The sequence below is a fragment of the Hemiscyllium ocellatum genome, chromosome 5 (genome assembly GCF_020745735.1).
Source record: "Hemiscyllium ocellatum isolate sHemOce1 chromosome 5, sHemOce1.pat.X.cur, whole genome shotgun sequence".
Lineage (NCBI taxonomy): Eukaryota > Metazoa > Chordata > Chondrichthyes > Orectolobiformes > Hemiscylliidae > Hemiscyllium > Hemiscyllium ocellatum.
The window spans coordinates 137,552,376-137,575,542 of NC_083405.1; the positions used below are offsets into that span (position 1 = coordinate 137,552,376).

At 43.1% G+C, this 23,167-nt stretch overlaps 1 protein-coding gene across 1 annotated transcript in view; it reads right to left on the reverse strand.

Moving 5' to 3' along the window:
* The window catches only part of bop1 (BOP1 ribosomal biogenesis factor), a 164,773-nt gene that overhangs the window by 34,159 nt on the left and 107,447 nt on the right, over positions 1-23,167 (reverse strand). The window contains exon 4 of the mRNA XM_060825243.1: positions 1,797-1,951. Within this exon, the coding sequence (XP_060681226.1) occupies positions 1,797-1,951 (155 nt within the window). The remainder of the gene's footprint in view (positions 1-1,796; positions 1,952-23,167) is intronic.

The window sequence follows — 23,167 nt, forward strand, 5'->3', positions numbered from 1 at the left end:
TGGACAGGTTGGGAGAGTGGGCGAAGATGGAATGCAATGTGGAAAAGTGTGACATGTTGCACTTTGGTTGGAAAAATAGAGGTGCAAAATATTTTCTAAATGAGGAAAGGTTTCAGAAATCTGAAGCACCAAGGGATTTGGGAGTCCAAGTTCAGGATTCTCTTAAAGTTAAATTCCATCTGCCACTTCTCTGCCCAATGGCTCATCTGGTCAAGATCCTGTTGTAATCTGAGGTAACCCTCTTCGCTGTCCACTACACCTCCAATTTTGGTGTCATCTGCAAACTTATTAACTGCATCTCCTATGCTCACATCCAAATCATTTATGTAAATGACAAAACGAGAGGACCCAGCACCGATCCTTGTGGCTCTTGGGCCTTTGCTCTTTGTAGTTTTTATAAATTACTTGGGTGAGGAGGTTATGGGGTAGGTTAGTAAATTTGCAGGTGACACAAAGGTTGGAGGTGCTGTCGATAGTATCCAGGGCTTTTGCAGGCTGCAGCGTGACATAGACAGGATGCAGAACTGGGCTGAGAAATGGCAGATGGAGTTCAACCTGGACAAATGCGAAGTGATGCACTTTGGAAGATCGAACTCAAATGCTGAATATAGGATTAAAGTCAGGATTCTTGGCAGTGTGGAAGAACAGAGGGATCTTGGTTTTCAAGTGCATAGATCCCTCAAAGTTGCCACCCAAGTGGATAAGGTTGTTAAGAAAGCATATGGTGCTTTGGCTTTCACTAACAGAGGACCGGAGTTTAAGAGCCACAAGGTTTCGCTGCAGCTCCCCAAGTCCCTAGTGAGAGCAGACTTGGAATATTGTGTTCAGTTCTGGTCGCCCTAGTATAGGAAAGGAAAGGTATTGAGGCTTTGGACAGGGTACAAAGAAGGTTTACCAGGAAGTTGCCTGGACTGGAGGGCTTGTCTTACAAAGAGAGGTTGCCTAAGCTCGGACTTTTCTCTCTGGAGAGAAGGAGGAAGACAGGTTATCTGATCGAGGTGTACAAGGTAATGAGAGGCATGGATCGAGTCAACAGTCAGAGACTTTTCCCCAGGACAGAATAAGATATTAGGAAGAAGGTATAGAGGAGACGTCATAGGTAAGTTCTTTACGCAGAGAGTTGTGAATGCATGGAATGTGTTGCCAGTTGTGGTGGTGGAAGCAGAGTCATTAGGGACATTTAAGTGACTGCTGGACATGCACATGGACAGCAGTGAATTATAGGGTGCATAAGTTAGGTTATTTTAGTTTAGATTAGGAATAATCTTCAGCAAAACTTCGTGGGCCGAAGGACCTGTTCTGTGCTGTACTTTTCTATATTCTGTTCTCCATTGCTCTGTGGGGAACAGAGTTTCAAAAACAAACAACACTGACAAAAGAAATCTCTGCATCTCATTCTTAAACGAGAGTCTCCTAACAAACAGGAGCAGCCCAGGCTGGTGACAGCTGGCTGTGATACCCCCCTGACATTTATGGAAAGAGCACATTTAAGATCAAGACTGTCCTCCTGGAGAATGACAAGCTCGATTCAGCCCTTCTGCAGGGATATTTTCTGATCAAACTATTCAGAGATCTTATTATACATTTCTGGAGCAGGTGGGACTTGAATCTTGGATTCCTGGCTCAGAGGTAGGGACACTATCTCTGTGCCACAAGAGCTTCTTAACCTTCTGCGTCTAATGCAATGAGCATTTCAATAATATAAGCTGTGATGAGGTAAATTAACAAACAGTTTAATTGGATGACAGACAGGATTGAAGCAAAGCCAATGGCATATTCAAAAATCAAAGCCATACCAATAATCCGGATTTTCCATTTTATCCAGAAATTCATCCAGCTCATCTTTATTTCGGATTGGTTTGTAGATTTTCCTTCCGTCAAGATCATAACCGATGTGTGGATAGTCCTTGTACCATTCCATAGGGATATTACCCACAGTATTCCGGATATCCTGAAGAAAGATTGAGCAAAGAAGAGACATTTAATTTCTTTTAAGTAAATGCACATTGATAATTATCATAGCCAAAGTCTTCTCCATTCTTCAGAACACAGGTCTTCAACAGAAACTGCACATCTTAACTAAAACAGATTGGATATCCAACTTGAAGTCTTGGATTTGAGACTCTCAGAATCTCTATGATCAATTCAAAAGGAGGATGATATGAGCATTGGGTCCATCAAACCTGTGCAGATGTTTTGAAGGGGCCAATCACTGAGTCCAAACCTATGTCCCCGCCACAAAGCTTTCAAACATTTCCCCCCCTCAAGTATTCTCCAATTCTGCAAATTTTCAAATGTTTATTGAACAGACTTTTGAAAGTTATGACTATATTCGCTTCCACCACTTTTTCAGGCATTGCACTCCAAACCACACAACCTTATTTGTGTCCTTCATTTATGACAAATGGCTTATCCTTATTACTCTATCAAACTCCCATGATTTTCAAATGTCACTAAGTCTCTCCTTAACCTGCTCTGCTCCAAGAAAAACAGTCCCAGCTTCTCCTTTTAACTGAAATCCCATATTTTCCTTTATTCCTTCATGGGATATGGGCTTTGCTGGCTGGGACATTGCTCCTAAACTGAATGGCTTACTAGACCACTCAGGGACAGCCAGTCACATTACTCTGAATCATGGTAGATTTCCTTTCCAGATGGGCCACAATCAATGATCATTGTTTCCACGTATGGAGTCAGCTATTACAAGGGGGCATAGCTTTAAATTAAGGGGTGGTAGGTATAGGACTGATGTTAGGGATAGATTCTTTACTCAGCGAGTCGTGAGTTCATGGAATGCCCTGCCAGTAACAGTGGTGGACTCTCCCTCTTTATGGGCATTTAAACGGGCATTGGATAGGCTTATGGAGGAAAGTGGGCTAGTGTAGGTTAGGTGGGCTTGGGTCGGCGCAACATTGAGGGCCGAAGGGCCTGTACTGCGCTGTATTTTTCTATGTTCTATGAGACTCAGCTTTACATTCCAATATTATTTGATGAGCTAGTATGATCTGACCTGGTGTTTGCAGAGCATTAGCCTAGCCTTCTGGATTACTAGTGACATGACCAATACACCACTATCTGATAGTATTTGAATATTTGCAGTATTAATGTGACTTTGCTACTTGCCATTCATTGGCCGAAGCCTGAATGTTGTCCAGGTCTTGCTGCATTTTGATATAGAATGCTTCAGTTTCTAAGGAATTGCAAATGGTCTTTAACATTCCACAATCAGTGAACATTCACACTTCTGACCTTATGGTGGAGGAAAAAGTCATTGGTGAAGCAGTTGGAAAAGTTTGGGTCGAGGACAGTACCTGAGGAACTTCTCGTGGAACTAAGACGGCTAACCTCCAACAACCACTTCTTTCTTCCTTTGAGCTCGCAGAGGCCTAACCAGCAGAGGCCTTCCCCCATGTCCATTCTCATGGTCTCCAATTTTGCCAGTTTCTTGACATCACACTCGATAAAATGCTGCTGTAATGATGCTTAAATTCCTGTGACCATTCCTATACATTCCTCTGCCCTTCCATAGGCCCTGAAATATGGTGGCTGGAATTAAACTTTGTTCCAGCTGGGGCCTGACCAATTATGTATAAATTATTCAGCATATCTTCATTGCTATTTTACTCAACACCTCTATTAATAAAGCCAAGATCCCAAATGGCTTTTTAAGAACTTCCTTCTCAACTTTTCATGCCACCTTCAAAGATGTATATGTACATTCCTAAAACTTTTTAAAAAAAATTGAAGTAAAAAGCCAGCAACAGTAAAAGTGATGAGGGAGCTGCTGGAATGATGTTCATTACTGTCCCTGAAGGGAATGATACCATCAACCTTACCCTAGGGCTGGCCTTTATGTGGCTGATTCTGAACTGCCCTGCACAGAGTTACAACAATCAATCAATCACGTTCAAGAGCGACTGAAGGAGGGCAATAAATAATCCTTGGTCAAATATCAATAACAAACAATCAGAAAGCCTACTTGTTAGCTTTATTCACAGCCACCATTATGAATTCGTTAAGCCTTCTAATCAGCTGGGCTTGGGCTGTCCACGACAAGCCAGTGCATAGTTGCTTGGATAATATCTCTGAAGCATTTGAAACAAGTCTGATTACATCAAATGCAAGCTGTTGTTGCAAGTATTTAAACAGGGCAGAGGGACAGCAAGTTCCAGTAAGGAGTATATGATCTGAAGTGAGCAGAGGTCACCCAAATTCAGCAATTCGCTTTTCAAAAGTAAAAAGTTAGGGAGTGTCAATCCCACAACTGGAGAGGATAATTCCAACTCTTCCAGGAACGTGCACAGAGTTTGAAGAGTTAACAAGATGACAAGTCCAGGAGGTTCCAGAGCCAGAGTCTGAAATAGAGAACTCATCCCGTCACAGTTAACTCAGTTTTTGATTCACTAGAGTCAGAGCCATTCTCAAGTCAGGGTCAAACAGTTCCAGAAAGACTGATGAGCTCATGCACAGGAAATGTGGTGTGAATTTTATCCCACCCTGGGGCATGGATCAATTCCCCTGACAGCATGCATGAAGCAGTGAGAGCAGGGAGGGGGGAGAAAATAACTTGAATACACAGCAAGGATTTATCTTCACTCAGGCAGGGGAGAAAGAAATTTCACCATGGCAAATCAGAGACATGCTGTAGACATTATCACAATTATTCGGCTCTTTCTACCACCCAGGAGTCTTCCAAGTGGAGACAAGACAAGGCAACAAATCCTGTCATTGCACCCAGCGAACTGGTGGTAATGGATTGGTCACAGTCTTGAGACATCTCTTTTATGAGACAGGCTGGTTTATGAAGACGTGCACATAAACGCATTTCAGCCTTTTGTATGCCAGTCAGAGAGCTAACACACAAGCCCATTTTTCAACATTAGATTAGATTCCCTACTGTGTGGAAACAGGCCCTTCAGCCCAACCAGTCCACACCAACCCTCTGAAGACCACCCCTCTGAAGACCAACCCACCCAGACCCATTCCCCTACATTTACCCCTTCACTTAACACTACGGGCAATTTAGCATAGCCAATTCACCTAACCTGCACATATTCGGACTGTGGGAGGAAACCGGAGCACCCATGCAGATACGGGGAGAATGTGCAAACTCCACACAGTTGCCCTAGGCGGGAATTGAACCCGGGTCTCTGGCGCTGTGAGGCAGCAGTGGTAACCACTGTGCCACCGTGCCACCCACATTAATAATGATTAATAATTATGATCCTTACTGAACAAAGCAACATCCCAACTTAGTGCAGCACTCTCATCCAGTGCATATCATTAGACCATCAGATCATGATATTGGTGTAAGATTAGGTCATTTGCCCATCAAGTCTGTTTCACTCTTTGATTATAGCGGATATGTTTCTAAACCCAATTCTCCACAGATTAAACACCCTCTGGCAGAAGAGATTTCTCCTCAGTCTAAAAAGGGTCGCCACCTCACAGACTATACCCTTGGGACCTAGTCTCTCCTACCAAAGGAAACATTTTCTCCACGTCCACCCAATCTCAGTACAGTAAATCCTCTGCATCCATGAAATCACAAATCACACATTCACCTATCTGCACCAGAATATAAGTAACAAAAATCAACATCGCAGGCAAAATCACATATCTGCCATTTTAAATCTATTTTTAACAAGCTCTACATTTGCGAACTTCATCATTCAGGACGGCTCACAGCAACAGATACCGAGGAACGACTGCATTCAGAAAGTTTCAATCAGATCCTCCCTTCATCCTTCTAAACTCCAAGTACAGACGCAGAGCCCTCAGCTGCACATCTCCTCTAAATCTCCTCTGGACTCCCTTCAATGTCAGCACATCCTTCCTTAGACACAGGGATCAAAACTGTCCACAATATTCCAAATGTGGTCTGACCACAGTCTCAGTAGTACATCTGTGCTCTTTTATTCCAGCCCCCTCAATAATTCTAACAATGCATTTGCCTTTCTAACTGCCAACTGAGCCTGCATGTTAACCTTAAGAGAATCCTGAACTAGGACTTTGTGCTAGGACACAAGTTTCTTTGTGCTTCGGATTTCTGAAGTCTTTGCTTGTTTTTTTGCCGGCCGAAATGCTTACCTTCGCCCTTTCCTACTTCATATTCCATCTGCCACTTCTTTGCCCACTTATCCAAGTCCTTCTGCAGCCTCATCACTTCCTTACCACTACCTGTCCCTTCACTTAACTTTGTGTCATCTGTAAACTTCAGTAACAATGCTTTCAGTTACTTCATCCAAATTATTAATGTAGAACATGAATAGTTGTGGTCCCATCCTGAAAAAGACCCTTTTAGTCCCATTCTCTGCCCTCTGTTAGTCGGCCAATCCTCTATCCACACCACTACCTTGCCCCTAACATGATGGGCAATTATCTTATTTTGCAGCTCCGATGCAGCACCTTGTCAAAAGTCTTCTGGAAATCCAATAGATTGCACCCACTGGCTCTGTCTTGACTAATTTGCTCGTAGCGTCCTCAAAGAATACCTCCCCTTGATGAAGATATGCAGACTCAGCCCGACTTTACTTCCTTGTACTGTGTAATGTCATCCTTAATAATGTCTGGACAGCAAATTCAGCCCCTCAAGCTTGTCCCACCATTCAATAAGGTTATGATAGATCTGACTGTAGTCTGAACGCCTCTTGCCTGCTGATCCTCAGTACTCTTAGATTTTTGATAAACGAGAGTAACTACCTACTTCTGCTTTGGAAACATTCAAGAGAATTCCACAGACTTGGGCCTATCACAGGAATAAAAACCATCTCCTGTTAAATGGGAGACTAATAACTCCAAGACAAGAGAACTGCAGAGTGAACTGCCTAAAATAGATGGGAAACAAATAAATTCAGTCAGCCTCAACCAAAAGGCTTACCCATCCAAGGAAATGACATGAAGATTGAGAAGTAATTTTCAACTGGGATGATTGTATTGAAAGTTCTCAGAAGCAAAAGGAATATAGTCCAATTGCCCCTTTGGTTTGGATGGAGCTGGAGATGATGAGGGTGTTGGATTGCAAAAGGGTCTTAGACTGGTCAGGTGCGACAGTTCATCTGCTGACAAAGTGTAATTGATCGCCTCCTCACTAATTTGAAATTTCCCGTGAGGGAACAGAAACTTCAGAGAAATATTACCAAGCGTTTAAATCAGCAAAGCTGCCATGAAATGTAGTCCGGCAACCCACATTCCTACAACCTTAAAACAGAAAGGCCATGGAGTTAAAAGGGAGGGGCAGAGCGGGTGGTCAGCGAGGATGGATTCACACACACAGATTGCGAGACAGAGACAATGTGAAAGAGCAAGTGAACAAGATGTGCAAGAGTACACAAGAGACAGGGATCAGGAGACAGCAAGTGAGAGGGAGCACAAGCAGGTAAGCAAATGAGAAAGAGTGTACAAAAACAGGAAAGCAAGAAAGAGAGAAGGTGACCTTTGGCGAACACACAGAGAGTGTGAGCGGGATAAGGAAGCACATGAGACAGTGAGTGAGTGAGTGAGTGAGAGAGAGTGAGAGAGAGTGTGAGAGAGAGAGAGTGTGAGAGAGAGAGAGAGAGTGTGAGAGAGAGAGAGAGAGTGTGAGAGAGAGAGAGAGAGAGAGAGAGAGAGAGAGAATGAGCGAGTACAAATCAGCATGCAAAAGATTGAGTGAAACATATGAGGGTGCGAGAAAGTGCAGAAGGTAAGCACAAATGCAAAATAGAAGCCTAAGGACAGAAAAAAAAAGAAAGATTGAAAGAAACAGAAGAAAGAGAGGGGAGAGGCACATTCAGTGGCTGATTTGTTCATGAAGAAGCTCTGTCTCCAACACAGAGCAGCCTCATTCGACAAAATCCATCCTCCCATTATCAGGACAATTTCAATAAACTTACTTTGGTGAACGGAAATCATTGTACCACAACTCTGGATTCCCTTTTTTCTAACTAAACTGGTAACTGGATATAGTATTTTGCCTCTGCAGCCCTGGAGTCAAGTAGGGACAGTCTCACCATAAGATGTAGAAGATGACAGCAGGAGTTGGATATTATCCATGATTGTATTGAATAGTGAAGCAGACTCCAATGGCTGAATGGCCTATTCTAGCTCCAAGTTTCTACTTTTCTGTAATCCGTAAACTCCTCAGTTATACATTCACTTCCCTCATTCAAGTAATTAATGCATATTGTAAATACCCGTGACGCCAGCACTGAATCTTGTGACACTCCACTACTTACAGTTTGCTACCCTGAAAGTACCCTGTCTCCCCTACTGTCTGCCTACTATCAGTGCACCAATCCTTTATCCATATTAATATACAACCTCCAGCATGGGTTCACATTTTATTTAGTCCAATGTTCAGTTCCTTATCACATGCCTTCTGAAAATCTAAATATTATATCCAATGTTTCCCCTTTATCTATCCTGCTTGTTACCTACTCAAAAGAATTCTAGTTGTCTTGTTGGCATGATTCCCCCTTCCTGACGCCATGCTGACTCTGCTTGGTAAGAGTAGAGATTGTGTTGCTGGAGAAACACAGCCGGTCAGGCAACATCCAAGGAGCAGGAGAATCAACGTTTCGGGCATAAGCCCTTCGTCACGAATCTGGCTCATTCCTGATGAAGGGCTATGCCCGAAACGTTGATTCTCCTGCTCCTTGGATGCTGCCTAACCTGCTGTGTTTTTCCAACATCACAGTCTTGACTCTGATCTCCAGCATCTGCAGTCCTCACTTTCTCCTTCTGCTTGATCATATTCTGGATTTCTAAATGCTTTATTACTACATCCTTTCTAACATTTACCCAATGAGACATTAAGCGAACTCACCGATAGCTTCCTGCTTTTAGTATCCTTCCTTTTTAAATGAAAGGTATTACACATTTGCAGTTTTCAAATCGCCTGGAATTTTGGAAGGTTGCCAACTATCGCATCCACTATCTCAGGGGCTACTTCCTTTAATATCCTAGGCCACATTCCATCAGGTCCAAGAGACTTATCGATCTTTAGTTCCATTAGGTTGCCTTGCACTTTATTTCTGAGTGATAGTTATTGTATTTAATTTCTCTTTCCTTTATGCCCATTAACTATTTAGCAATTTGGCATGTTATTAGATTAGATTCGCTATAGTATGGAAACAGGCCATTTGGCCCAACAAGTCCTCACCGACTCACCGAAGAGTAACCCACCCAGACCCATTCCCCCTACCCTATTTTTACCCTAGACCATTGCACCTAACTTGATGGAAAATTTAACATGGCCGATTCACCTGACCTGCACATCTTTGCATTGTGGGAGGAAACCCACGCAGACATGGGGAGAATGTGCAAACTCCATACAGTCATCTGAGGATGGAATCAAACCTGGATCCCTGGCGCTGAGAGGCAGCAGCGCTAACCACTGAGCTACCGTGCCACTCATATTAATGTCTTCTGTTGCGAAGATTGATGCAAATTATTTATTCAACTCCTCTGCCATTTCCTATTTCCTCATTATTTCTTCACCCTTTAAGGGGTTTATGTTCGCATTGGCCTTTCTCTTCCTTATTAGTTTTAATAATATAAATTATGGGATACGAGGGCTGCTGGCTGGGCCAGTATTATCCATTCCTAGTTGCCCTGAAGGGGGTTTAAATTGCTACAGTTCACGTAACACAGATTGACCCATTTGGTGGTAAGGAGAAAACTCTAGGATTTTGACCTATAATGATGAAGGAACAGCAATATATTTTCAATTCAGGATGGTGAATGGCTTGGAGAGGAACTTGCAGGTCATACAGTCATAGAGATGTACAGCACGGAAACAGACCCTTCGGTCCAACCCTCCCATGCCGACCAGATATCCCAACCCAATCTAGTCCCACCTGCCAGCAACCAGCCCACATCCTTCCACACCCTTCCTATTCATATACCCATCCAAATGCCTCTTAAGTATTCTACTAGCCTCCACTTCCTCTGGCAGCTCATTCAATATATGTACCACCCCCAGCGTGAAAAAGTTGCCCTTTAGGTCCCTTTTATATCTTTCCCCTCTCACCCGAAACCTATGCCTTCTAGTTCTGGACTCTCCCACCCCAGGGAAAAAACTTTGTCTATTTATCCTATCCATGTCCCTCATCATTTTGTAAACCTCTGTAAGGTCACCCCACAGCCTCCGATGCTCCAGGGAAAACAGCCCCAGCCTGTTCAGCATCTCCCTATAGCTCAAATCCTCCAACCCAGACAACATCCTTGTCAATCTCTTCTGAACCCTTTCAAATTTCACAACATCTTTCCGATAGGAAGGGGATCAGAATTGCACGCAATATTCCAACAGTGGCCTAACCAATGTCTTATACAGCCACAACATGACCTCCCAACTCCCGTATTCAATACTCTGACCAATAAAGGAAAGCATACCAAACGCTGCCTTCACTATCCTATCTACCTGCGACTCCACTTTCAAGGAGCTATGAACCTGCACTCCAAGGTGTCTCTGTTCAGCAACACTCCCTAGGACCTTACCATTAAGTGTATAAGTCCTGCTAAGATTTGCTTTCCCAAAATGCAGCACCTCGCATTTATCTGAATTAAACTCCATCTGCCACTTTTCAGCTCATTGGCCCCTCTGATCAAGATCCTGTTGTAATCGGAGGTAACCCTCTTTGCTGTCCACTACACCTCCAATTTTGTTGTCATCTGTAAACTTACTAACTGTATCTCTTATGCTCACATCCAAATCATTTATGTAAATGACAAAAAGTAGAGGACCCAGCACCGATCCTTGTGGCATTCCACTGGTCACAAGCTTCCAGTCTGAAAAACAACCCTCCACCACCATCCTCTGTCTTCTACCTTTGAGCCAGTTCTGTATCCAAATGGTTAATTCTCCCTGTACTGTGAGATCTAACCTTGCTAATCAGTGTCCCATGGGGAACCTTGTTGAACGCCTTACTGAAGTCCATACAGATCACATCTACCACTCTGTCCCCATCAGTCCTCTTTGTTACTTCAAAAAAAAAACTCATTCAAGTTTGCGAGACCTGATTTCCCATGCACAAAGCCATGTTGACTATCCCTAATCAGTCCTTGCCTTTCCAAATACATGTACATCTTGTCCCTCAGGATTCCCTCCAACAGCTTGCCCACCACCGACGCCAGGCTCACCGGTCTATAGTTCCCTAGCTTGTCCTTACCACCCAGGGGAACCACATTAGCCAATCTCAGTCTTCCTTCACCTCACGTGTGACTATCGATGATAAAAATATCTCAGCAAGAGGCCCAGCAATCACCTCTCTCGCTTCCCACAGAGTTCTAGGGTACACCTGATCAGGCCCTGGGGATTTATCCACCTTTATGCGTTTGAAGACATATGGCACTTTCTCCTCTGTAACTTGCAGGTAAAGGGATGGCTGGAAAATGGGAAGCCTTCAGAAAAGAGATAACGAAAATCCAGAAAAAGTATATTCCTATAAGGGTGAAATGGAAGTCTGGTAGGCATAGGGAATGCTGGATGACTAAAGAAATTGAGGGTTTGGTTAAGAGAAAGAAGGAAGCATATGTAAGGTATAGACAGGATAGATCGAGTGAATCCTTAGAGTATAAAGGGAGTAGGAGTATACATAAGAAAGAAAATCAGGAGGGTGTCGGCGTTCTCATTTATTTGCTGCCCCTGTCCTTCTAGGCAGGAGTGGTCATTGGTTTGGAAGGTGCTAGCTATAGAGCTCTGATGAATATTTTTAAAGAAGCTGTCCATCTTGATATTACTTATAAGTTTACTCTCAAAGTTTATCCCAGATGGCAAGTGATGAGAGAGATGCTCCCTTTTGCTCTCATCACAAGTGATGAGAGAGACCGTTTTGGCTGGCTTAACAAAGACATGAGAATGCATTAGCAGCCATCTGGCCTTATTTTATAGTTATTTGAAGACAAGGAGACAACAGGGAGAATCTTTTAAAGAAAAAATATGTAACATTTTTGCTTCACTGGCTAGTCAGCATTTATTGCCTATTGCCTAATTGTTCTTGATGGTGAGCTGCTTTCTTAAATGACTGATGTCAAGAAGTTTGGTATGCTTTCCTTTATTAGTCAGACCATTGAATATAGGAGTTGGAAGGTCATGTTGCAGCTGCACAGGACATTGGTTAGGCCACTGTTGGAATACGGTGTGCAATTCTGGTCTCCTTCCTATCAGAATGATGTTGTGAAACTTGAAAGGATTCAGAAAAGATTGACAAGGATGTTGCCAGGGTTGGAGGATTTCAGCTATAGGGAGAGGCTAAACAGGCTGGGGCTGTTTTCCCTGGAGTGTCGGAGGTTGAGGGGTGACCTTATAGAGGTTTACAAAATGATGAGGGGTATGGATAGGACAAATAGACAAAGTCTTTTCCGTAGGATGGGCAAGTCCAGAACTAGAGGGCATAGGTTTAGGGTGAGAGGGAAAGATATAAAAGAGAACTACAGGACAGCTTTTTCACACAGAGGGTGGTACATGTATGGAATAAGCTGCCAGAGGATGTGGTGAAGGCTGGTACAATTACAACATTTAAAGATGCATTTGGATGAGTATATGAATAGGAAGGGTTTGGTGGGATACGGGCTGGGTGCTGGCAGGTGGGACTGGATCGGGTTGGGATATCTGGTTGGCATGGGTTGGACCGAAGAGTCAGTTTCTATTCTGTACATCTCTATCACTCTATAACCCTCGCTGAGATTGTGGGAATGTAACATTCATATTCCTGCTTAACAATCAGTGCTGGATGGTTTTGGTTTTCTAATGGTTCATGACCTTTTTATTTCTTATAGAAAGAACAATGGAGAAAATGCCAGAATTAAATCAAATAGTAAGAAATTTTTTTTTGTTTAGAACACTCCTAATGACCTCTTATTCTGGCTGAATTGATGTAGAATGGATAAGGGCAATACCAGGGGTTAAACTTGGTCCTTTCACCTTCAGCTCTTGCACATGGATAAAAAGCTGCAGACCAATGTGAAGTGGGTTTTTACAATGACAGTCCTGTCTGCTGGTGGGCATGGCCCGTAGTATAAAACTGTCCTGCCAATTCAGCACAAAATTTCTTAGAAGTAGGCCAAAGATCCGACTGGTGTCATAGTGTCGGCTGGAGCTGGGACAGCATTGGGGTAGACTTGAGGGACTTGATATCGAGCTGCAGTATGGTTGACCAAAATGGGAAAGTGAAGAGTTTCACTTCCCTCAGGACTGAGCCTATCACCTTGAGGAGCACAATTCTAATTCCAGCATAACCTTTAGATTCTGAAGGAGAGAGACAGGATGTGAGTGCTGCAGTTGGGCTCTTTTCTCTTTACAGAGATCCTGCCAAGCACCACCAATCATCGGGCTTCATCTCAACTATGCAACTTCAAGCAGCACCGAGGGGCCAAATCTACAGGAAAGGGAAGTGGGTTGTGCCAGCTAGTCACCTCACCATGAAGTATCACGAGCTGCACTGTAGTGCTTAACACCTCCTGCCATCCAAGTACCCACCGTTAATCATTCATCACTACTGATGTAAAGCCAGCTCCCACTCCATTAACTAGCATCTCAGCCAGTTTTCCATCTGTATTCACTGTTTGAAAGAGAATTAAGTAGAGGAAAAATAATTCAAGCCGAAATTGATCTGAATTCTTTATAAGTCTGTTTTGAAAAGTAAAAGATCGGTTGAAATAAATGCCATGCTAAAGTCAAGAATGATTGATATTTCTTTGTTCAATAATTATCGCAGCCAAATATTCTTATAACTATCAGAAGCATCATTATTTCATTCCCTGTTCCTGCACTCAAGGGATCATATGCCTCAACCCCATGAATACAATCCAAATACTTGTCATATTACCTAGCAGAAGCGGGAAATACTATTTCTAATATGCAATCACTTCCTGCACCTACAGTAAGGGAGAGAATTTGGCAGTATAATGATATGCTGGATAAGCAGAAATTTCTTTCTAATAAAATATTACCAGCAGTCTATTCCATAATGCAATTCTCGAACCAACAAGTACATCCACCACCCTAACAATTATCTGAAGCTAAACCAGACTACTTGCAGCCTCGGTATCATATCTGACCCCGGAAATAAAATTTTGTCCACATACTTGCATCATTACATAGACTTCAGACTGCAGTTCCATAACATGAGCTGACTCCTGCTCTGTCTCAGCTTAAGTACTGAAACTCTTATCCATTCCTCTTAGAATCAGACAGTACAGAAGAGGCCTTTAGGCCAATCAAGTTTGTACTATCCAAACTACAGTACTACCTACACTAGTCCCACTTACATGCACTAGGCCCAATAGCCTTGAAGGTCTTAAAAGGTGATGAGGCATCCCACCTCAACTACCCTCCCAGAAACAAAATAAAAATTGCAGATGATGGAATCCAAAATAGACAGGCAGGTGGTTGGAAGAACACAGCAGGCCAAGCAGCATCAGGAGGTGGAGAAGACGACCTTTTGGGTATATCCCTTCATCAGGAACGGAGGTGGGGTATGGGTGGGGAGATGGATGGAGTGGTGAGGTAGTGAGAGGTAATTACAGGTTCTGGGGGTAGGGGGAACTGCAGCTGGAGAAAAAGCACAGCAGGTCAGGCAGCATCCGAGGAACAAGAGAGTCGACATTTCAGGCATAATCCTTCTTAACTACCCTACTGACCTGTCCTGCCACCTTCAGGAATCTGTGGAGAACACACAAAGAATCCTCTGAGGTTCCTAGTGTCTTGTCATTCACGGAGTACTCCCTAGACTTGTTCCTTCTGCCAAAGTACATTCGCCCACATTTATCAGCATTACATTCTTCTTACTGATCTGTCCATCCGACCAATTTGTTTGTGTCCAAGAGTCATAGAGTCATAGAGATGTACAGCATGGAAACAGACACTTCGGTCCAAACCGTCCATGCCGAACAGATATCCCAATCCAATCTAGTCTCACCTGCTAGCATCCGGCCCATATCCCTCCAAACGCTTCCTATTCATATACTCATCCAAATGCCTCTTAAATATTGGTATTGTACCAGCCTCCACCACTTCCTCTGGCAGCTCATTCCATACACGTACCACCCTCTGTGTGAAAAAGTTGTCCCTTAGGTCTCTTTTCCCCTCTCACCCTAAACCTATGCCCTCTAGTTCTGGACTCCCCCACCCCTGGGAAAAGACTTTGTCTATTTATCCTATCCATACCCCTCATCATTTTGTAAACCTCTATAAGGTCACCCCTCAACCTCCAATGCTCCAGGGAAAACAGCCCCAGCCTGTTCAACCTCTCCCTATAGCTCAAATCATCCAACCCTGGCAACATCCTTGTCAATCTTTTCTGAACCCTTTCAAGTTTCACAACATCTTTCTGATAGGAAGGAGACCAGAACTGCATGCAATATTCCAACAGTGGCCTAACCAATGTTGCGGCTGTACAGGACATGACCTCCCAACTCCTGTACTCAATACTCTGACCAACAAAGGAAAGCATACCAAACACCTTCTTCACTATCCTATCGACCTGAGACTCCACTTTCAAGGAGCTATGAACCTGCACTCCAACGTCTCTTTCTTCAGCAACACTCCCTAGGACCTTACCATTAAGTGTATAAGTCCTGCTAAGATTTGCTTTCCCTAAATGCAGCACCTTGTATTTATCTGAATTAAACTCTATCTGCCGCTTCTCAGCCCATTGGTCCATCTGGTCCAGATCCCATTGTAATCTGAAGTAACCTCTTCTTGTAAACCTCCTCCTGTAAGATGACATTTTCCTCCTCATTGTCAATTACCCAGCCAATCTCTGTACCATCGGCAAACTTACTTATCACACCCCCACCACATTCTCATCTCCATCATTTACACATGTACACTTTCTTGACTAAACTATTATAAAAATCTCCTGTCCTACATTCTCACACACTCATTTCGAAAACTTTGAATTTTTGTTTCAACTGTCAGCAAGTCACATTAACTCAAACCCATGCTCACCAATCCACATTGGTTCCTAATTAAGTAACATGGCAAACTTAAAATTTTCATCATCGCTTTCAAAACACACTGGAGCATTGTATCGCTTCCAGTCCCACATACTACACAGATCCACTAACAGCCTAATTCGCGACCCCAATTTTAAGTGGTCCTCCAGTGGAGGCTGTGCCCAGGCTCCAAAACTGTAGAATTTGCTCCCTGTACATCCTCTACATCTCTTCCTTCCTTGAAGACAATTCAAATTTACCCTTCTGACTAATGTTTGGCCATCTCATAGAATCCCTAGAGTGTGGAAAGTTGACCATTTGGCCCATCCAGTCCACATCATCCGTCCAAACAGCATCCCACTCAGACTCACTCCCCTCCCTATAAACCTGCATCTCTCATGGCTAATCCACTTATCCAGCACAACCCTGGACACTCTAGACAATTTAGCATGACCAATCGACCTAAGCTGCACACCTTTGGACTGTGGAGGGAAACTGGAGCACCCAGAAGAAACCCATGCATACATAGCATGATGATGCTGTCATTTAAAAAAAGTTATTTTGCCCTGGTCTTTATTGAAAGGAGGTTGTAGAGGCAGAGGTGGCGAAGTGTCTACAGAAACTGGCCAAAGTCAATAGTTGAAAAGGCCTTTAGACTTTTGAGACAGCAGTTGAAACAATGGAAGGGGTGTGGCCAATTCTCCAGATCAGGCTTTCTAGTGCTTTTTTAAGCTGTCGTAGTTGGAAGCAGTTTAGGTGCCAAAAGAGTTGCAGCTTCAGTAAACGATTCCTAACTTTGACTTTCTCTGAAATCTCTCTTGATATTGAACAGCATGTAAGAATGGTGTCCGAATTTACCTTTTTGCCAAACGCTGTGTTTGAGGGACGTTACTAAATTGGAACAGTTAGTTAGTAACCGGTACTGTACCTATTATTTGGTTAAGTTATTCTAAATTCTTCCTTCTTTTGTTTGTATTTTAACTGTAGTGTTTAGATAAATTAAGCTTTGCATAACATCAAGTTGCATCACATCTGGAACAAGCACTTCACATCTACCTTTAAAATAAGAAAATGATGTGGAGGTGCTGGTGTTGGACTGGGGTAGAAAAAGTCAGAAGTCACACAACACCAGCTTATAGTCCAACATGTTTATTTGAAATCATAAGCTTTGGGAATGCTGCTCCTTTGTCAGGTGCACTGCAAAGGGGCAGTGTTCTGAAGGCTTGAGAGATTTCAAATAAACCTGTTGGACTACAACCGGTGTCATGTGATTTCTGACTTTAAAAGAAAGAAAACGTTTGTTTAAGGAGGTAGCCTAGAACCTATCATGTGGGGGTCTGGTCTGGTCCATAACATTGGGGAGAATGTCCAAACTCCACACAGAGAGTGGTCTGAGGCTGGAATCGAACCCAGGTACCTGGCACTGTGAGGCAGCAGCACTAACCACTAAGCCACAGTGCCAACCCCTGGTATTTTAAATGGCTCGGTGATAATTTATTTTCTGGAATTTGCTTTACAAATATCCACGTGGACAATACTGTATCACCAGCCAGGGCCTTTTACTGTGCTGTAGATCTGGGTGACTCTAAATATAATTTGCTGCTCTTACTAAACCAGTCAATCAGGAATATGATCACCCATTCTCATTAAACTCTCCAATGAGGTTTGATGGGGACAAATTGTTTTCCTTGAAACACCTGCCCTAATGATTAGGTTGAGTTTGGAGGAGATGGGGGGGAAATGGGGTTGGACACACAGTGAGCCCAATTTCAATGGTTAACATACCCCTGTATCCCTGGGCTCTTGTGGCATATTGGTAAAGTAGCTATTTCTGAGTTAGAGGGTCTAGGTTCAACTCCTTTATACTCTTTAATGACATCTCTGAATAAGTAAATTAAAATGTCTATCCTTGTATCCTTCTCAGCACTACTGTTGCTTTTAATTCCAGATTTTTACTGAATTCAAATTTCACTACATAAAGTAAAATAATTTGAACCCATATCTCCAAGAAATTAGCCTAGGATTCCAACAAGACCACCACTACATCTTGGAAGCAGATGGCCTAAGATATTAATCTAGAAACTCAGCTAATATTCTGAGGGTCTGGGTTCAAATCCTGCCACGGCAGATGGTGGAATTTGAATCCAATTTAAAAAAGTAATTAAGAATCTACTGATTGTTTGATCGCCAGAAACACCCATCTGGCTCAATAATGTCTGCTGATGAAGGAAATCTGCTATACTTACCTGGTCTGGCCTACATGTGACTCCAGACCCACAGCAATGAAACGGCTGAGAGGTTGTATCAATTGTTATAAATTCTCAAAGAAATAAAACCAACAGATCACCCAGCATCAACCGAGGCATCAAAAATGACAATGGCAGAAACATCTCTGCTGACCTGACATTGTCCTTCTTCCTTCTGGGAAATCACGCCAAAACTGGGAAAACTGTCTCACAGACTGGTCAAGCAACAGCCTGACAAAGTCATACTCGTGGAATCATATCTTACAGACAACGTCCAAGATACCACCATCCCTGGATATGTCCTGTCCCACCAGCAGGACAGAGCAACCAGGGGAGGCATCACAGTAGTATACTATCAGGTTACCTGGGATTCCTCAACATTGACTCCGGACCCCATGAAGTCTCAAGCTTTCAGGTTAAATATGGGTAAGGAACCTCCTGCTGATTGCTACATACTGTCCCCCATTTGCTGTTGAATCAGTACTCCGGGTAGGGAATTTCACTGTCCACTAGTAAGACCTGGACAATATATAGGCTTGGGCTGACAAGTGGCAAGTAACATTCGTGTCACACAAATGACAGGCCATCTCCCATAAGAGACAATCTAACCACTACCCCATGACATTAAATGGGGTTTACCATCACTAAATCCCATAGTCTCCTGCTATGCACATCCTGAGGGTTAGCACTGATCAGAAACTCAACTGGACTCACAACATAAACAGAGACTAGAAATACCGAGGCGAGTAACTCACCTCCTGACTCCCCTAATCCTGTCCATCATCTACAAGGCACAAATCAGGAGTGTGATGGAATACTCCCCACTTGCCTTCATGGGTGCAGCTCTAACAACACTCATGAAGCTTGACACCATTCAGGATAAAACAGATGGCACCACATCCACAGGCATCCACTCCCTCCACCACCAATGCTTAGCAGCACTACAATGTGCAACATGCACTGCAGAAATTCAAAGATTCTTAGATAGCACCTTCCAAACCCATGATGACATCCATCTGGAAGAAAAAGGGCAGCAGATGACATATGGGTGGCACAGTAATTAGCATTGCTGCCTCACAGCACCAGGGAAATGGGTTTGATTCTCGTGTTGGACAACAGACTATGACTTTCTGATCAAGTTCTCCCTCTATCTGCATGGGCTTCCATCAGGTCCTTCGATTTCCAGCCACAATCCAGAGATGTACAAGTTAGGTGGATTAGCCATGCTAAATTGCTCCATACAGTCCACAACATCCTGCCTATCTGTACCCTTCCTAACCTGCAATCCTCTTCCTGACCTCTCCGCCGCCACCCCCACTCCGGCCTATCACCCTCACCTTAACCTCCTTCCACCTATCGCATTTCCAATGCCCCTCCCCCAAGTCCCTCCTCCCTACCTTTGATCTTAGCCTGCTTGGCACACTCTCCTCATTCCTGATGAAGGGCTTACGCCCGAAACGTCGATTCTCCTGCTCCTTGGATGCTGCCTGACCTGCTGCAACACATTTTCCAGCAACACATTTTCAGCTCTGATCTCCAGCATCTGCAATCCTCACTTTCTCCTATCTGTACCCTGCCCTGTTAAGTACTTGTAACAGCTGCTTGTATTTATTGAACGCCTTCAAGAGAATTTAAAAAAAACTGCTGCCAATCCTTTACAGAACTATAAAGTAAGATACATTGGCATGTTGTGGACATCTTACTCCAGCTGTTAAGAAGGTTTCACCTGTTCATAATGGTAATGACCTGGAACTGCTGCTCAAGAAAGTGGGAGAGATGGAGATAATAATGACTTCAAGAGAAAATTGGATGGGAACTTGAAGGAAATTGACCTGCAAGAGTACAGGGGACTGGGTATCAGAAGAGGGGGCCTGAAAACAGCACAGACATGATAGACTGAAAGGCCTCCTTCTGAGCCATAACTAAGTCAGAATATAAAAAGTGAAACAAAAACAGAAATTTGTGGAATAGTTCAGTTGATCTAGCAGGATCTGTGGATAGAAATCAGAGTTAACATTTTGGGTCCAGAGACCCTTTCTCAGAATGAGGAACTTCTGAGCTTTTCCAGCAATTTCTGTTTATGTTTTCAATTTCCAGCATCTGTAGTTCTCTTGGTTTTTTTTTAATATAAAAGTGAACCTGTGGCACATTTTGAAATGTCATCAGCATTTGACTCAGTCCCTTAGACATTTTAGTTCTGCATTAACTTGCAGAGTGGGAAGGGAGGACATCAAGTCATGACTCACACTGTCACACAGTTCCACTATTCTCCACGTCATACGAATAAAGAACAAAAGAATCAAGCCTGCTATGCTATTCAAGACGACCATGGCTAACCTAATTTTAAGCTCAAATTTGCATTATTGTGTACCTCTGATAATCTTTCATTCTCTTGGTAATGAAGAATCTGTACCACCGCCTTAAAAATGTTTAAAGGATCATCACAAATGTGAAAGTAATTAACTAAATTATCCAAAGTCCCCAATTTACCTGACAAACACACATCAAAATAAAAACCCTCCTCAGGTTTTCTGCACTTAACAAGAAAAAAACATCTGTTTTCAATGAAAAAGTTGTGTTTATTTTCTGTTTACTAACAACTCTCTAACTTTTTCCGTTTTTTTTAAAGCATCCCATACAAATGGACACAAAGAGATATGGCACAAATATTACATGTGGGAGATGAAAAAACGTCTTTGGAGCCCAGTTCTGGCACCAGTCCGGAGTACAGGTGATGAGGTGTTTTCACTTCCTTTCTGGTTCTTCTCAACTTTGATGTGGACATGAAGTTGTGGATATACCAATTCTCGACTTTTGAATTACCATTTGAGCCTATGCCCTTCAGTGCCTCTGAGAAATGGAAAAACCACCTTCAGAGAGGGACAAAAAAGTGGTTTTTATTTCTCCACTCCCAGAAACAAGTGCAGGAGGTGTTTTTTCCTTCATAGACTGGATGCTTCTGCTTTGTCCAAAGACAAGCTGTAGCCACTTGCCCAGGAACCAATCAAGAATTTGTTACCATACTGAGTAATCCAGGACATGCACAATTGGTCCTGACTGAAAAACAATCAAAAAGTCTGTCACTGGGCAAAAACTGCCCCAAACGTTCATCCATGGAGCAGAGGTTTCTAGCCTCCAATGCTTAATGCCACCTCATAGATACTATACAAATGAGTTCAGGCAACTCATTTTATTTTTAAAACTGCAAAGATTCTTCCACAATCCCTTGAGTCAAAGCTTATCTCTTCCCAAAAGTAAAGTGGTCTCTGCAATCAAATGTCTCAAAAGTCATCTGGTACGATCTCACACACCAGATAAGGAGCAATCATAGAAACTATTTGCTGTGGTGCTGGGTGAAATAGCCAGAATTTCTCCACCAGGTTGACTGACTTAATGCATTCATCTGCAGCAGCGCAACCTTTTGGATAAATTACAACTGCCACAATCTGACACGATCCATTCTGAGGACCCGAAATCCAATACCCCCGGTGTATGGAGCACAAATCAACAGTATTCCTGATACATGCTTGTCCAACACACTTCTCATGACCATACTAGCTGACACATTCTCCAATTCCCACATTTCCTGAGGCCCTTATAGGGGACAAGCAGGAAAGTGGAATTACGGCCACAATCAAATCAACACTGATTTTAATAAATAGTGGAACAGGCTTGAGGGGCCAAGCGGCCTACCCCTGCTCCTAAATATTTTAATGCTTTCACTACCTGGCAGTCGTCCTGTGCCCAAATCTCCCTCAACGTCTGGTGGTCTCTTTGCTATGAATGGGAATCCACACCTCTCCCCAACACCTCTCTACAAATACTCATCACCCAGGGCCTTCACTCAATTTCAGCTCCTGGGGACCTGACTGATTTTATTTTATTTCTGAAGTTGTACAATCTATCTTCAGTAAAATTAAGCAATCCTAAAAAGTATATCCATGACTTCATGTCCACATCTAAGTTGTTTACAGTGACCTATTGAGAAATGTTACTTCTACCTCCCTTCTCCTCTATCGATAGTTTACCTCCTCCCTTGGTCAGTCCCCACAATGGAATATTAAATACTTCACACTATGTATATTGGTAGCTAGTTGAGACCTCTCCTCCCTCACTGTCCCTTTCAGCTTCTAGATGTTCTCCACATACCTTTGAACAGTTTCATAATCCCTGTTGCAGTGCATCCCACACACTCTGCTACTGCAAAGGATTAGCAGTGATTTGAATTTACAGTTATTTCACATATAATTCCTACTGTAACTGTCAAGTTTACTGGGATTTGATAACAGATCAATCCTGAAAGACAGAATATTGGCAGAGGGTAAAAACAATGACTGCAGATGCTGGAAACCAGATTCTGGATTAGAGTGGTGCTGGAAAAGCACAGCAGTTCAGGCAGCATCCGAGGAGCAGGGAAATCCACGTTTTGGGCAAAAGCCTGATGAAGGGCTTTTGCCCAAAACGTCAATTTTCCTGCTCCTCGGATGCTGCCTGAACTCTGCCTTTCCAGCATCACTCTAATCCAGAATATTGGTAGAGGAAGGTGGAAGGGAAATCTCTAATCTATATCACCTATAACCACCTGAATTGCATGCCAGCATCAGCACCTTCTACAGAAAGAAAACATTACATTGGTCTAAATAAGATCTTGCAATCACTATATCCAATAACAATTTTACAATCTACATTGGCATTTACTTGCAATGTGCCAGTGCAGAATAGTGAACAGCATGCACTGACGTAACAATTCAGTGGGTGTGGATTAGCTCAGTTGGCTGAACAGCTGGTTTGTGATACAGGGTGGGCTCAATTCCTATACCAGCTTAGGTTATCGTGAAGGGCTGTCCTTCTGAACTTCTCCATTGCCTGAGGTGTGCTGACTCTCAGGTTAAATCACTGCTAGAGGCTTCTCTATTTAGAGAAAAGCTGAATGGTCTGGTTTACCATGACCTTTCCAATAGGAGTTGTCTTTCCACATCTGAATCCACATTCAGCAAACTGGA